The sequence below is a fragment of the Protomyctophum bolini genome (genome assembly GCF_963924005.1).
Source record: "Protomyctophum bolini genome assembly, contig: SCAFFOLD_108, whole genome shotgun sequence".
NCBI classification, from domain to species: domain Eukaryota; kingdom Metazoa; phylum Chordata; class Actinopteri; order Myctophiformes; family Myctophidae; genus Protomyctophum; species Protomyctophum bolini.
The window spans coordinates 72,557-88,628 of NW_027665563.1; the positions used below are offsets into that span (position 1 = coordinate 72,557).

The 16,072-nt window shown below is 42.9% G+C and overlaps 1 protein-coding gene across 5 annotated transcripts; it reads left to right on the forward strand.

Moving 5' to 3' along the window:
- Positions 1-1,444: 1,444 nt before the first annotated feature.
- Positions 1,445-15,286, forward strand: LOC308312242 (uncharacterized protein). Of its 5 annotated transcripts, XR_013963755.1 has the most exons (11): positions 1,445-1,495; positions 1,792-1,887; positions 2,823-2,894; positions 5,854-6,055; positions 7,189-7,276; positions 8,942-9,041; positions 9,211-9,383; positions 10,215-10,297; positions 10,665-10,787; positions 11,099-11,331; positions 11,830-11,959. XR_013963755.1 is itself a non-coding variant. In XM_080794620.1 (10 exons), the coding sequence occupies exons 7-10, from the start codon at positions 9,294-9,296 to the stop codon at positions 14,938-14,940; spliced, it is 387 nt and encodes a 128-aa protein (XP_080650746.1). In that variant the 5' UTR covers positions 1,445-1,495; positions 1,792-1,887; positions 2,823-2,894; positions 5,854-6,055; positions 7,189-7,276; positions 8,942-9,041; positions 9,211-9,293; the 3' UTR covers positions 14,941-15,286. The 5 variants fall into 5 exon arrangements, 4 of the variants coding, with proteins under 4 accessions (XP_080650746.1, XP_080650748.1, XP_080650747.1 ...); XM_080794620.1 differs by lacking the exons at positions 10,665-10,787; positions 11,099-11,331 and adding an exon at positions 14,856-15,286 and having other exon boundaries at positions 11,830-11,958; XM_080794622.1 differs by lacking the exons at positions 8,942-9,041; positions 9,211-9,383 and adding an exon at positions 14,856-15,286 and having other exon boundaries at positions 10,629-10,787; positions 11,830-11,958.
- The last annotated feature ends 786 nt before the right edge of the window (positions 15,287-16,072 follow it).

Here is a 16,072-nt window from a genome sequence, read left to right on the forward strand (position 1 = left end):
TGTCAGGTGTAAAGGAGCAACTTGGACACTCAGGCATGAAGGAAGCATGAGTTCAAGTCCGTTGCTCTCCCCTTGTCCCCCATATATGGGGACTAGGTTGGTGGAGGGTGTTTAGAGCACAGGATCACATTAGATGATTGACACGGGTGAAAAATGGGTTACAAAATCGTGGGATAAAAAATATATTTAAAAAAATAGATTGTGCATTACATTCACCCATACATTCACACACCGATGCGATGGCGGAGGAAACCATGCAAGGCACCAACCTGCACATCAGGAGCAATTATTAGGGGTTCAGAGTCTTGCTCAGGGACACTTCGACACTAACTCTGGGGGAGCACCACAGGGTTCAAACTGGCAACCTTGCGGTTACCATCCAGCCCACTCTACCGCTGAATCACCGCCGCCCAGCATGCAGTGATTTAATATATATATATATAATATTGGTAATTCCCATTGACAGTTGAAACACTATACCAGGCAGTAGAAATAAGCAGGCATAGCATATTCGGATGACAAAAATGTAGGCTATAGTTCACCACTCAAATTACCCATAAATTAATGAATTGATATAACTAGAATCAGAAATGGAAATTGTCTCTTTAAGGATGCAATAATACATTTGATTTAAATGCATTTATATTGACTTTTTAATTACTGGTGGCTGAATTGAATGACTTGTCACTGCAGAGCTCTAGAGATTAGTCATTTTATTTTCACGTAATAATATTATATGAATTAGATTTGTGTAGTTTAGTTATGTTACAGGACAGTCGCAGTGCAAAAGCCGGCCACTAGGTGGGAGCAGAGGTTTGCCTAGCAACTATATTGCACTAGAAACCCAACATTATCACAACCTCTCATTGGTTTATAAATTATGAAATGTATCTGGACTTAAAACAGTAAAACTAAAGTTATTGCGACTGTAGCTCGCAGATCACTATTGTTATGACCTGGCTCTTAGGCCATAACAAAAGGAGGAAGACACACGGCTGTTTAAAAGTGCACCAAACAATATGTATTTACAATATAAACCATAACTTAAAGTTCAACATGACTATGGGTCTGTAACGAGTGTAGGCCTATGGACAAACGGACCCACTCGGGGGCCGACATACATATGTTGTTGTCAGGGACATATCTTGAAGATGTTGTGTTGCATTGTGGGTACTCCTCAGTACAGAGGAACTCCATACTGAAGGTAAGATGGTCTCCTGTTTGCTCAGGCACAAACAAATTAATTACAAACATCTATGCTTCATATAAGTGGCCAGATATGTTTACATAAAGTTATTCAGTAACACTCGTTTTTGTATTTCATGATATGACATTTCTTATTTCATTGTTTACAAAACGGTTAGCATGTTAGCTGTGCTGTGTAACCTGTGTTACATGAGAATTCACTGACATGGAGTATGTTGTGTCTGAACAGGAGATGACCAGATGTGTTATGTCTGAGCTGTGGTTGTGTGTCCCAATTGTGCATTCTCAGGTATGTTCTGTGCAGCTGTGTGATATTGTTGTTACTTTTGCATTTATTTCAGTATGTGGCACTAATGTTCATGTTACTTACTGTACATAAAAATTGAGTTTTAGAGGGGAATTATTCTGCTGTACTTGAATTCATGTATTTAGGGAATGTTTGTATTTTGTATTTTTGTCAGACTATGTAAAAACAATATAACCACTATACGATCACTATGTCAGTACAGAGGAACTCCATACTGAGGGAGATGACCAGATGTGTTACTGTGTCTGAGCTGTGGTTGTGCAATTGTGCATTCTCAGGTGAATAAACCACACTCTATCAACTGCTCCAACCTGGACTCGTGTCAATCTTTGATGAGACAGCAGGCAGAATAGGAGAGGTCACATTTGTACACGGTAAGAGTGATTTAAAGGCACCAAGGTTGCTTTCTCGACGTTAGGGGCAGGGTTAACGTTTAGACTTCATAACCAACCTGTTACCAGTATTTCATATTTCATAGCCTGTTGTATAGTCATAAACCATGACATTTATGGATATCTTTTCACACTCAATGGTTATTTTAGAGTATTTAAAGTGGTCAAACTAACAATGGAATGAAGAGTCTTTGACTAGTTTAAATTGGTCCAAGTAGCAGAATAGAATAACATGATTAGAAGCATCTTCCATTTTAAAACTATGGAAGCATAAAGCTGCCAAAATTCAAATGAAATGGCATGAAAATCAAATGATCTTTTTTTTTAATCATTTTAATTGTGTCATAGAATGAGCACATCTGTAGATTAAATGTAAATGCTATTGCATTTTAGATTTATTTTTGTCTCAAGAAATGCGTTAATGATCTGAAAATGAAAAAGCATTTATCTTATTTCAATTTACTTTCAGTTTTTTCATTTGAATTTTGGCAGCTTTAAACCCTATTGGTCTCAAAGCAAAGGTTAGATAATTACACTACACTACTGTGTCTTTCCTCCTCCAGAACACCTAACCCTAGGTCTACTACTGCTACTACTACTACTACTACTATTACTGTGTCTTTCCTCCTCCAGAACACCTAACCCTAGGTCTACTACTGCTACTACTACTACTACTTACTGTATCTTTCCTCCTCCAGAACACCTAACCCTAGGTCTACTACTACTACTACTACTACTACTACTACTTACTGTGTCTTTCCTCCTCCAGAACACCTAACCCTAGGTCTACTACTACTACTACTACTACTACTACTACTTACTGTGTCTTTCCTCCTCCAGAACACCTAACCCTAGGTCTACTACTACTACTACTACTACTACTACTACTACTACTTACTGTGTCTTTCCTCCTCCAGAACACCAATGCAATGCTGCGTCTCAGACACTGTCAACGGCTGACAAGACTGGGACCGCTCAACAATACACAGGTACAGTAACAACAACAATACACACAGGTACAGTAACAACAACAATACACACAGGTACAGTAACATTATACAGACAGACAGACAGACACTGTCAACGGCTGACAAGACTGGGACCACAAAGTCCCAGTCTTGTCAGACTTATACAAAGGTAATAAAGGGGGCTGTTATATAATTGTATGTGTACTAGAGAAATGGCACTTACACCCGCCTTCTAATGAGAGCGCAAAATCTGTCTTGGAAGAGCATCGACTAATCTAATATTCGGCAACCTTCCCCGTGTTTCTTCACTAGTCCGATCCAGAAGAACACAGTTTGCCGGCCACCGCCACAGAGCTGACAATGAGGTTATATCTTCCCTTCTTCTCTGGAGTCCTGCCTCGAAGCAGACCAGAGTTATAGAAAACTGTCGTTCCCTGATGTCATCGCTATAGGCGACACATGCATCAGTAAAGCAGGAACTGGGGATGGCAATGAAGGACCGGGAAGTCTGGCGTGATATTGTGAAATCCATGATCTCGACCGCGGTCGAAAAAATGATTATGATGATGTACAGTATGTGTTGTCTAGGGTGAACAGAACCCCAGAACCAAACTGTTCATTACAGTACAGTATGTGTTGTCTAGGGTGAACAGAACCCCAGAACCAAACTGTTCATTACAGTACAGTATGTGTTGTCTAGGGTGAACAGAACCCCAGAACCAAACTGTTCATTTGTGTGAGACAACTTGATATTTAATTCCATAATGTCATATTCAACCATAGGACTATCATTGTGTTATTAATCCATTCTGGAGTCTCACATTTTGTTTAAAAATGCTAATTTTGGTCATGGGTGAGATAGCCGTCTTGGTAGTATAGCCTAGGCCCTTTAGGCCCTAAAGTTTAGGGGATATTTCTCATGTTATTTTAATAGGCTTAAAAATATATAATGCAGGAAAAGAGAGAATGAGAGTCCTTTACAACAGAAAGACAACTATTAGGGGACTAACTATTAGGGCATTTGAACACTGATGCCTGTCAGTCACAATGTGGGACAGACAGGGTCTCAATGTGAACACTGATGCCTGTCAGTCACAATGTGGGACAGACAGGGTCTCAATGTGAACACTGATGCCTGTCAGTCACAATGTGGGACAGACAGGGTCTCAATTTGAACACTGACGCCTGTCAGTCACAATGTGGGACAGACAGGGTCTCAATGTGAACACTGATGCCTGTCAGTCACAATGTGGGACAGACAGGGTCTCAATGTGAACACTGACGCCTGTCAGTCACAATGTGGGACAGACAGGGTCTCAATGCAAACACTGATGCCTGTCAGTCACAATGTGGGACAGACAGGGTCTCAATGTGAACACTGATGCCTGTCAGTCACAATGTGGGACAGACGGGGTCTCAATGTGAACACTGATGCCTGTTAGTCACAATGTGGGACAGCTAGGGTCTCAATTTGTGGGACGCCTGGAAAGTATTGTAAATGAGGGACTGTCCCACGCTAAGCGGGACATCTGGTCACCACAGTGTTGTCCTGTGATCCACACACAGTAACGTGCATTTTAGTCACGCGATGAATGACCTGCCCAAAGGTCAGAGTTGATACAAGGACATCCTCTAGTCTAGATTGACTCAGTGTGTGAAATACAGCCAGTCTCAGGCTAGCTATTGGTGAGTTATCTCACAACAGGAGCAAAATAGGAACTTCTCCTAAATGTTTTATCAGACCAGCTTCTGAATTACTGACTGTTATCGTCCCCTTTTATTACTTTATTACTTTTCCAAGTGCTCAAATTGCTTTACAACGGTTCATTCATTCATACATTGGGAGGTGAAGCGGTGAACAGTCGACGCCAGCGTCCTCACTTCACACATTCACACACCGACGGTGGCGAGCTCACACCGACCGACTCATTGGAGACAGGGTGGGGTTCAGTGTCTTGCTCAAGGACACTTTGACATGTGGACAGGAGGAGGAGCCGGGATTCGAACCGCCGACCCAGGGATCATTGGACGACCTGCTCTACCTCCTGAGCCACAGCCGCCCGCTGCCACTAAAGTGTGGAACGCCCTACCAACAGCCATTAAGACATGTGAATCCCGGCATGGGCCGTGGCTCAGCGGTCCAGGCACCCCCCCCCCCCCTTATCTCTCCCCCCCCCTTATCTCTCCCCCTACTGTCACCCTATCCCTCTATTCAAAAATAAATAGAAAAAAAAAGACTAAAGCCACAAAGAAAAAAGAACATTTGAATCCCTAGACTCCTTCAAAACTGAACCTTCTCCTAGGTACCCTCACAAAAACATGCAGTAATCCTGGTCTCTAAACTGCCTCCCCCCCCGCCTGATGGAGGGGAAAGGAACTGGTTGGAATAACGTGTTCCTTCCACGTGCTACGTCCAACCAGGGAAACTCCCCCCTGTCAGGTGTAAAAGGAGCAACTTGGACACTCAGGCATGAAGGAAGCATGAGTTCAAGTCCGTTGCTCTCCCCAGGTTGGCGGAGGGTGTGTAGAGCCCAGGTTCACAGTAGATGATTGACACAGGGGTGAAAAATGGGTTACAAAATCGTGGGATAAAAAATATATATAAAAAAAAAAAAAAACTGAACCTACAGATGGCTGCAATTCCACACTGGCCCCCGTAAAGTCTGAGCTCAAAGTGTATATTTGTAAATGTGATGAATTGAACATGGTGGACCGTGTTGTAAACCATTGTGTGGAGCGTCAACAATAACAGTTTTTGTGTTGACTTGATTTAGTTTGAAATGAACCCAATGAACCCGTTCTGCAAACTGTCATCAATATGTTAAATGTCCCATGGTGGTGTGTGTTAACTACTATTCCTGGGGACCCCCTGGAACCCCCAAGGACCCCTGGACTTAAAGGTGTTGTGTGTTAACTACTGGGGACCCCCTGGAACCCCCAAGGACCCCTGGACTTAAAGGTGTTGTGTGTGTCCCCCTAGAAATCCCGTACGTCTGGCTCCCGGCGCCTGGGCTGCAGCAGACCTCCACTCCAGCAGGGGCAGCACTGAGCAGCACAACCACAGTTCAGGAGGTCAACAACAGTACCAGTGGAACCACAGCGCCACCACCTGGAGGCATGCCCTGGCAGGACTGCTGGCCGGGACAGGCGCTGTCCTGGCCTATGGGTTCTATTACAGCAAGGTTAGTACATGTCCCCCCCCCCCCCCCCCGTGGGACCTAGGGTAGGTACCCTCACATGTTCTCCCCCCATATAGGCCACGCCTATTTGCGTCAGGATAGATTTTTCCGCCATTTTGAATTTTCTTCAAAACACACTTTTTGCTCTTCCACCTACATCAACGGAGAGCCCCAAGCAATTACATTTTCAGCCATAGGGGGCGCCGCAAATGCGGAAATTTCAAACGTTTGTTGCAAAAACATGCTTTTGGGGAGAAGTGCTCGCTTCGGCGAAAACAGCTAATCTACAAGCTCACAACAGCTAATCGATAAACTCACAACAGCTAATCTACAAGCTCACAACATCACAGGTTGCAAAAGTCATGAGTTTTCTCAAGCCAGAGCTCAGAATTGTGCACATTTTGGACGCAAATGCTCCATAACTTCATCTGTGCAACTCACAAAATACATGTGGGAGTATCTGTGCGACCGTCCATAGGTTAATACATTGGCCATAAAAAAGACTAACATTTTAATTCTACTCATTAAGCTACTAATTTAGACTGAAGTAATTAAAAGCGGGCCATTTTTGAAAATCAATAATATATCAGTATTCTGATATTAATTAACCTGAGGGCCACATTGAGTGAAGGTGGGGGGGGCGCAAGTGTCCCCCGCCCACCAGTTGCCTGTGTATGAACTAAATAGAAGGAGGGAGTCTGCACACTGTTTTGAATGCTCCCAAAATAATGTATTACCAAAAAAACTTTGGTAATAATACATGGCATCTTTTTTCATTGAATAACACTCTAAAGGTGTTTGCACACTGGTTTTTTTTGGATGAATATCGGCTTGAATTTCAGAGGACGTAAACAAATAAAAAACAACCTTACTTTATGTCAATCGCGTTTGCACACTGCCGCCGAATATTTTGTCCTACAGTATATAAAGTTTTTTGTTCGGACGGGGGTCGATCTTTTATCCGTTTTCTGCGGCTGTCTAGTAGTGGGGTGTTGGCGACAGGCTGACAGCTAGTGATAGCCTACTACTTTCGGATCGGCAAAACGCTTCAGTGTGCAACCACCTTAAAGGTAGATACAAATAGGTAATTTCATTAATGTGTGCGTGTGCGTGTGCGTGTGCATATTGTGCCTCAGGTGTCAGATATGGAGAACATTCTTGGGATCGTGCACACTGAGAACATGCAGATCATTGCTGTAGCTCTGGACATCGCCTTTCCTAAAGGTAGTTATGGTCACAACTTACCAATTATTAATACTAATAAACTTTATTTATGAAGCACTGTTCAAAACAAAATGCTTTACAATGGAACGTAAAAATGCAGTACACCAGCTTAGAGGCACAAAACAACAACAATAAATCGTGACTGCAGTACACAGAAGCAATAAAATAAAACACCACATAGCAAAAACAATAAAATTAATCTAGGGGAAAGCCTTTGTGAACAGATGGGTTTTTAACAGTGATTTAAAAAGAGCCTCAGGTTCTGGGGTAGGGCGTTCCACAGATATGGTGGCTGCGAAGGCCGGTCACCCATGGTGACGAGTTTGTTTTTTATGGGAGTCAGGAGACCCCTACCCAACGATCTGAGGGTACACGCTGGGTTGTATGGCTTTAGCATGGCCGAGATGTAGGTAGTTGTCAAAGTTGTCAATAAAATCTTAAAATCAATTCTATTGGAGTGATGTGTTCCACGCCTCCTCGTGTTTGTCAGCAGTCTCGCTGCATAATTTTGTACTATTTGTAGGCGAGCAATGGCTTTTTTGTTGACCCCCGAGAACATTAAAGATCATACTTAAACACTTGCTATGCTCTGGTCACGCTGTACACACATAATATTATTTGGGCTTAAAATTTGTCCTTTAGGGTGCAGTCACATCGATCTTTAATTCTGCCTTTATACCGGATTCTGACACTACTTTTCAATGGGGACAAGATTCAAGATTCAAGATTTTATTGCCATGTCAACAGAGTTGATTGGAATTTGTTTCAGTGCACTAAAACAGACATACAAAAAGACACATATTCAGACGGTAGAACAAGATACAAAAGTACAAATCATATGAGGGGGACCAATAAATAAGTAGAATGCAAAATGTTACAATTCATGTTGAATAAATAAATTCATCGCAGTTTGTCGTATTACAAAGCAGCTTCACGCTGTAAAGTGCGAGCGAAAAGAGGGTCAGCATTCAGGAGGTGCACAGCCTCGAGATAAGTGCTATTTTTAAAGCGAGAGTTATTGCACTTTAGAGACTGCAGCGGTCTCTTACCTGAGGGCAGGGGGTGCGAAAAGAGAGCAGGCAGGGTGGGAGGGGTCGGCAATCACCTTCTGCATCCTGCAGAAGGTGAGAATCTATACTAACTGCTGTTTCACTGGGATGGACATCGCTGGGCATGTCGAATCTACAATAGAATTGGTTCAATCTATCAGGGAGCTCGGCGGCTGCCTTTATACGCTGTGATGATTTGCATCCCTTGCCAAACGCCCTTGGTGACGTTGGCACGTAGTTTGTCTTGCAGACTTATATGCACGGTCATGTCATTATATTTGGCTTCAGCTTTTTTCACAGCATGCTCAAAAGTCATACCTGGCTAATTTAAAAGCCTCTTTGTTGCCACTCTTAATAGCTTCATTTTTCTTTGAGCAGAGGGTTTTAACCTCTTTACCGCTCCGTTCCCATTGAAAAGCATTGGCAGAATCTGCCGCAAAGGCAGACTTAAGAAGCTGACGTTGGGCATTATGCCAGTGGTCAGAAAGACACACACACACACACACACACACACACACACACACACACATTATAAAATGTGTACTATATGAAATCTAACAAAGTAAGGGTAATATTTGGAGCTGCATGTCATTTAAATTCCTCCTGACCCATGCAGGAGCGAACGGCGGCCTGGACTTTGGAACCACCAAGGTGTCTGAAGAGGTGAAGCGGTTTGTCAACCTGAAGAACAAAGGCAAATATGAAATAGCTTACAAGTGAGTTGGAACAGTCAATAACATGATGCACCTGTATCCACAAAGTGAATAAGCTTAAATTAAACATTCATTCAATTAATGAAAAAAAGTTTAAATTTTGTTTATTATCCATGAAAATACTTTTTGTGAATGTTTTTTTGAAATTATAATAATACAAAACTAAATTAAGGGATCCATGAAAAATGTGACCCTGACCCGTCTCAGCCAAACTGGGCCTCCATCTTCACCGTTACGCCCCTTCACGGCACCCTGATGCCCACAGAGAGGTCCACGGCAGTGCAGGTTCTCTTCAAGCACCACAAGGAGGTCTCGCTCAAAGATCAGCCTGTTCTGCGGTGCCAGGTTTGAATTTATTATGTTGCTGATGGACAATGTTTTAACCCATTTTGGACTGAGGTCGATAAAAAAGGCTTCTAAATCCTAACATTTTTCTGAAAAACCCATGTTTCTATGTCAGTGGTGCTCAACCTTTTTCATGTGAAGGACCCCCAGAATTATCTCTATTGGGCCACGGACCCCCATGTAGTTCCAGGGACCCCCCAGAAGCCAATATTTTAGTACAAATCTCTGAAATATATATTCAAAGACTTGCGCCACATTTTCACGACTTTTAAAAAATAGCAGACCTACAAGCTCGGAGCGCACCACTTGGTGCTCGGTGAGCTTGTAGATCTGCTATTTTTCAATACCTAAAGTAGAACAGAATCCTTAAAACACCAAAAGGTTCCCGCCCAAAATCAGGGAGAGAAAAGGGCATACACGGTCACCACGCATCGTTACATTCTGAATCTATATCCATTACCAGTCCAAAACATTTGAATACGCCAGTGTATGAGACGTTATCTGCCAGCTACGTATTCGTCCCCCCGCCCCTTTACCAGTCAAAGTAGGATTTTCAATGCCTCGTATCTCTGAAACTACGACGTGAGCTAACGTTAATAATAGCCGATCATTACAATGGTAGTCTCCAGGCCGGGAAACCGAAAATTAAGATGACCAAATAGAGGCAAAAACCCCTGGCAGGGTTTACCTACACTCTGCTGCCACTCTCGTGGCACAGAAAAAATGAAGGAAGAAATAAAAGTTGGTGGTTCCATCAAGTGCCGTTTATTTGTGTTGAATCCCATGCCTGTACTACTGTATGAGCTTGTGTTCAAACGTTCTCTTCTGCAGGTGATTGAGCCAAGCATCGGGGAGAAAGGAGAGACCATAGCCATCATTCCAGTCAAGGTTTCCATCCAGTCAGTCTTCTCCAGGTCAGCGCACGTTGTTTTGGGGATCAATATGGCATCACTGACACCAGTTTTTGTAGTATTAGTAGCCTACGTAGAATTTGTAATGTGTCCCTCATTCAAATGAGAACATTTTGTATATATAAAATAATTGTCATTCAAATGTTTGATTTGAATCGATGTGAACATCCTCTGTCTTTTTGTCTCGATCAATCAACGCAAAGATTTAGGCTTTGTCCACACGTACTGTATACAGGCGGGTATTTTTATAAACAGATCTTTTCCGTTTTTGTTTTTGCAAAAAAAAAGGTCTCATCACTTATGATTTATTGGGCTGTATTTTGCGTGTCTTAAGTATCAGGTCTTATTCCCTAACTTGAGTAAACTAAAGACCTGGAGGCGTGATCAATGCTCTTTGGCCAGTGGGGCGGAGCAGGTGGGCGACTGGAGCGAGTGTCTGTCCGTGGACATCAGTGACCGGGACCCAAAGGACCAGCCGAAGTCTGCGTGCCAGGTGTGTGTGTGTGTGTGTGTGTAGTGCTATACTGCTGTGTCAAGTTATTCTCACGTATTCAACACGTGGGCTGCGAGTGGGCCCCCAAATAATTGGCAAACACTAAGATTTTATTGTTTATTGTTTATTAGGATCCCCATTAGCTTTTGCCTTGACAAAAGCTAGTCTTCCTGGGGTCCGACACAGACAAACATTTAACATTTAACAAAGGCAATACTTACAATTGTTTACAGATAGTATAACATTAATATATATGTTTAAAACATTCTTTATTTAAAATTAAAAAATTATCTCTCTCTCTGCTTCTCCAGGGATCGGGGGAGACCTGGGCTCTATCTTTGAGGAACACCGTCTGTGTCGTAGTAGCAGCCTGCTGACCGCGGAGGAGTTCCGCAGCGCCGAAGGTATCTACGCCCTGGACGACAACCGCTTCATCTTCAACAATGTTCTGGTGGGTCGCTCGGCCCAGGCCCGCTTCAAGCTCACCAACAGTGGCAAGGTGCCCTGCCTGCTCAGCCTCGCCATCAAGCCGCTCAATACAAAGGTAGGGCGTAAGCCATTGAGACCTGAGACCAGATTCTACAAAATGTCTTCTAAGTTTGTGTCAGGGACCCCCAGAAGCAAAGATTTGAGTTAAAAACGTTTGCTGTGAAAGACTTGCGCCACATTTTCATGATTTTTCAAAAACAATAGCAGATCTACGAGCTTGTAGATCTGCTATTTTTCGTTAGCTTAAGTTTAAAAAAATAATGGTTAAAAGTGGTTAAAAGCTAAGGTGACAGAGATGCATTCCAGGTCTTCATAGATGGTTGCACACCGTGTCTCGCACTGAAAATAAAAAATCTACAAGCTGGACCTTGTAGAACAGCTATTTTCTGTGTGAGACACCAGTACAAATCATCCATTAGACAGAGAGCTTTATGAGATATTATCCAATGCAGTCACATTGTTTGGCTTCGGGGCTGTTATCCTACTGGTGGGTATATTAAGTGGATTTCTTTAGGGGTAGCAGCTTCTTAAAGTTGTCCGTTCTTCTCTACAGTCGTCCCGCAGTCTGGAAGTGTTTGATCTGTCTCCGGCACGCCTTTGCAGTGGTCACCTTCACACCCCAGACCATGCAGCTCCACCACGCTGTGTTCGAGGCCTCACTGGAGGGGCCGGGGGCCACCAGGTAGATACTATTCAATGTGTTTGAGGCCTCACTGGAGGGGCCGGGGGCCACCAGGTAGATACTATTCAATGTGTTTGAGGCCTCACTGGAGGGGCCGGGGGCCACCAGGTAGATACTATTCAATGTGTTTGAGGCCTCACTGGAGGGGGCCACCAGGTATATCTATATATATAATTGAGAGAACTCCACGCACCACGCTCCTACACAATGCCACCACGGAGTCGGACACGTGCCCTGTCGAATGAGGTGACCCTAGGATTATGAAACTCCTGTGAGACACCTATGGTAACATCATTCTACAGGCCACAGGTTTCTGCGTCAACGCGTGGCGTTAGACGTACTTCTAGTACTATTCAACGGGTTTGTGGCATTGTGTGACATGCGTGCGTGTGTGCGTGCGTGTCACTTTCAGGTTACCACACGTTTAATTATTTCAGTAGTGCTATGTTAGTGTTGTCTCTCTCTCTCTGTTGAGTTAAGTCCGTTGCTCTCCCCAGGTTGGCGGAGGGTGTGTAGAGCCCAGGATCACATTAGATGATTGACACAGGGGTGAAGAATTGATTCATCCATTATAAAAGAATATCTAGAGTTGCAACTTGCAAAACTGCGGCTCATTTTTAATGGAAATTGGAAGCCATCGACATGAAGATGCAAAGTTACAAAACATTGAGCTGGTTTACAAATATACAGAGCTTTATATCTGCCTGTGTGAACGCAGCATAACACGATGGAACAGCAGCCTGTGATGTAGGAGAATGGTGTAAAACTGTTGCACACGTTTCGACAGAATATAGTTCTTATATTCTACATTATATAAACCTGTATTGTGTCAAAACGTTGGGGAAATAAAAGGTAGTGGTTTAATTGTGGCTACGAGCTGACCTTCAGTCAAATCGCTGCTGCTGGTCACTAAACTAATCTTCAAATTTCTATTTCTATAGCGGATCTACAAGCTCAGTGTGTCACATTTTGACAGTGTGAGCTTGTAGAATTTCAGCTTTTGCTACTTTTGCAGATGAGATTAGATTTGTAGATTTAGTTTTTGTGGAAGTGCTTTAATAAGGTGTTATGAATATTGAACCGATGAAAAGTATTCCATTTCCCGTTGGCTTCATTTTCCCATAGCTTTATTTGAATGGCTCTGAAGCTGGAGTGCAGGGGACTGTTGCTGTGGGGACTGGTTGTGCACAGAGCCCATGGGACTGTTGCTGTGGGGGCTGGTTGTGCACAGAGCCCATGGGACTGTCTGTGTGGGGCTGGTTGTGTACAGAGCCCATGGGACTGTCTGTGTGGGGCTGGTTGTCCACAGAGCCCATGGGACTGTCTGTGTGGGGCTGGTTGTGCACAGAGCCCATGGGACTGTCTGTATGGGGCTGGTTGTGTACAGAGCCCATGGGACTGTCTGTGTGGGGCTGGTTGTGCACAGAGCCCATGGGACTGTCTGTGTGGGGCTGGTTGTGCACAGAGCCCATGGGACTGTCTGTGTGGGGCTGGTTGTGCACAGAGCCCATGGGACTGTCTGTGTGGGGCTGGTTGTGCACAGAGCCCATGGTGGGCAAGAGTAACTGACATTCTGTGTTATTCCTGTGGTTCTATAGGAGCGTGCTGGTTGTAGAAGGTTCATGTCAAGGTGTTTGACAGTATTTTTCCTGTCTTCCTATAGAAGTGTAACTGACAGTATTTTTCCTGTCTTCCTATAGAAGTGTAACTGACAGTATTTCTCCTGTCTTCCTATAGAAGTGTAACTGACAGTATTTTTCCTGTCTTCCTATAGAAGTGTAACTGACAGTATTTTTCCTGTCTTCCTAAAGAAGTGTAACTGACAGTATTTTTCCTGTCTTCCTATAGAAGTGTAACTGACAGTATTTTTCCTGTCTTCCTATAGAAGTGTAACTGACAGTATTTCTCCTGTCTTCCTATAGAAGTGTAACTGACAGTATTTTTCCTGTCTTCCTATAGAAGTGTAACTGACAGTATTTCTCCTGTCTTCCTATAGAAGTGTAACTGACAGTATTTTTCCTGTCTTCCTATAGAAGTGTAACTGACAGTATTTTTCCTGTCTTCCTATAGAAGTGTAACTGACAGTATTTTTCCTGTCTTCCTATAGAAGTGTAACTGACAGTATTTTTCCTGTCTTCCTATAGAAGTGTAACTGACAGTATTATTCCTGTCTTCCTATAGAAGTGTAATTGACATTGTGTATTTCTTCGTATCGGGGCGTGCTGGTTGCATGGCTGCACTGTATTTGCTAAACATTACTACATAAAGAAATGTGCCACCTGGAGTCATAACTACTACATTAATACATACAAGAATAACTAAATGAATTGGACAGCCAACCAGTGCTGCACCATTCTGGCTCACATTTAGAAATTAATCTAGATCTCAATCTCAATCAGATTAATTGTGCAGCACTAGCTGGTTGTAGAGGGCTGCTGATGAGGTGTTTTTGTAATCCTATCTTCCTTAGGCATTGATAAAAGGATAGGCTTTGAAAGATTTTATCCATCCTTGCATGGATTACAGTTCTCATTCGCCACGACTGATTTCACTCATTTGGATTCCAGAGAAAACCAGCAGGTCTTCTGTGACTCCATGCTGCTGCGCAGCGAGAACGGCAGATCTAGCTTGTAGATCAGCTATATTTTCGGTCATTAGTTATTTTAAGATGAAAGAGTATTTGACGTGATAGCAATAGAATAGAAACATCTCTCAGAAACACGAATGGTCTCACACAAAATGTCATGAGTTCTTCAGCTGGTCGGCCTAAAACCTCATTACGTTATCGGTCTTGAGATTAAATGTTTTATTTATTCCATGAGAGGTATAACTGACACTGTTTTTCCTGTCCTCTCATTGGTCGTAACTCACACTGTACTTTTCCTCTCCTCCAACAGGTGCGTGCCGGGCGTCACTGCGGCGGCCTGCACGTGCTCAACTCCTGGGTGGGAGAAGACTCCACCTACAAGTTCTTCGAGGTGATCCTGATCGACACGTTCCACAAGGCCATCCGTCGCAACCCCGACACCCAGTGGATCACCAAGGCGGTGCACAAGCACCGCGAGATGCGCGGCCTGACGTCCGCGGGCAAGAAGAGCCGCGGCCTGGGCAAGGGTCACCGCTTCCACATGACCATCGGAGGCTCCCGCCGCGCGCTGTTGGTTTAATTTTAGTTTGAGTACATTTTGGTTGTTGCAACGCGGTGTTTGTTAAAAGGTTAAAGCTCTTTGTTGTGATATCAATCACTCCTATAGAGTTAGCTGTTCAGTAAAGGTGTTGAATGGGTTTTATTCTGATAGTAATCCCTGCTATAAAAGTGGTAAATGGGTTTCATTTTATTCTGATCGTAATCATTTCTAATCGTTATATTAGTTTAGATGTCCAGAGACTCCAGACCTGTACATATTATTTTCTGTTCACTGAAGAGCAGCAACTGCCAATTAATTAGATTATAGATTCAAGCTTGCTTTGTCATTCTTTCCAACTGCAGCAGCAGGAAAAAAACTATTGTTTCTCCTAGTTAAAAGACAACACAGGCTCATACAAGAATAAATATATCCAGACAATACTCTGAATATTAAAAGTTTAGTTTATAATGGTTTCAGTTCACAATCCTTACACTGCTGATGGTGAAAAGGCCTTTCCTCTACACTTTATTTTCTGTGGTTTGGTTTCCCATTCAATTCAAACTACCAGTTTGATTATATTGTACATCAAATGGAAAATAATTTAAAGTTAAACTAGCGTGTTAAGATGTGACCAGAAGGAAATGAAAGAAAATGTATTCCTGCTCATTGGACATCCAATAATTATAAATTCAAGAAATCCAATTTCCAATTAATGTAAAACCTTTGTCTCTTTGAGCTGACATGACAATATGAGCATGTAAACATAGTGGTAGATTGACAGCCTGTATGATCAATATGAGCATGTTAAACATAGTGGTAGATTGACAGCCTGTATGAACAATATGAGCATGTAAACATAGTTGACTGACAGCCTGTATGAACATACTATCTGGAAGACATTCATTATGTTAATGTTTTGTTCATGAAGACAACTTGTTTTTTGTATTTCTATAGATTATAGGACAATGGAATTAAAAAGTAAGTCC

Coding starts and splice junctions, on each gene's coding strand:
- LOC308312242 (XM_080794620.1), top strand. CDS start 9,294: ATGCCCACAGAGAGGTCCACGGCAGTGCAGGTTCTCTTCAAGCACCAC. Junction 9,384..10,214: donor AGCCTGTTCTGCGGTGCCAG/GTTTGAATTTAT, acceptor TCTCTTCTGCAG/GTGATTGAGCCAAGCATCGG. Junction 11,959..14,855: donor GAGGGGCCGGGGGCCACCAG/GTAGATACTATT, acceptor CTCCTCCAACAG/GTGCGTGCCGGGCGTCACTG.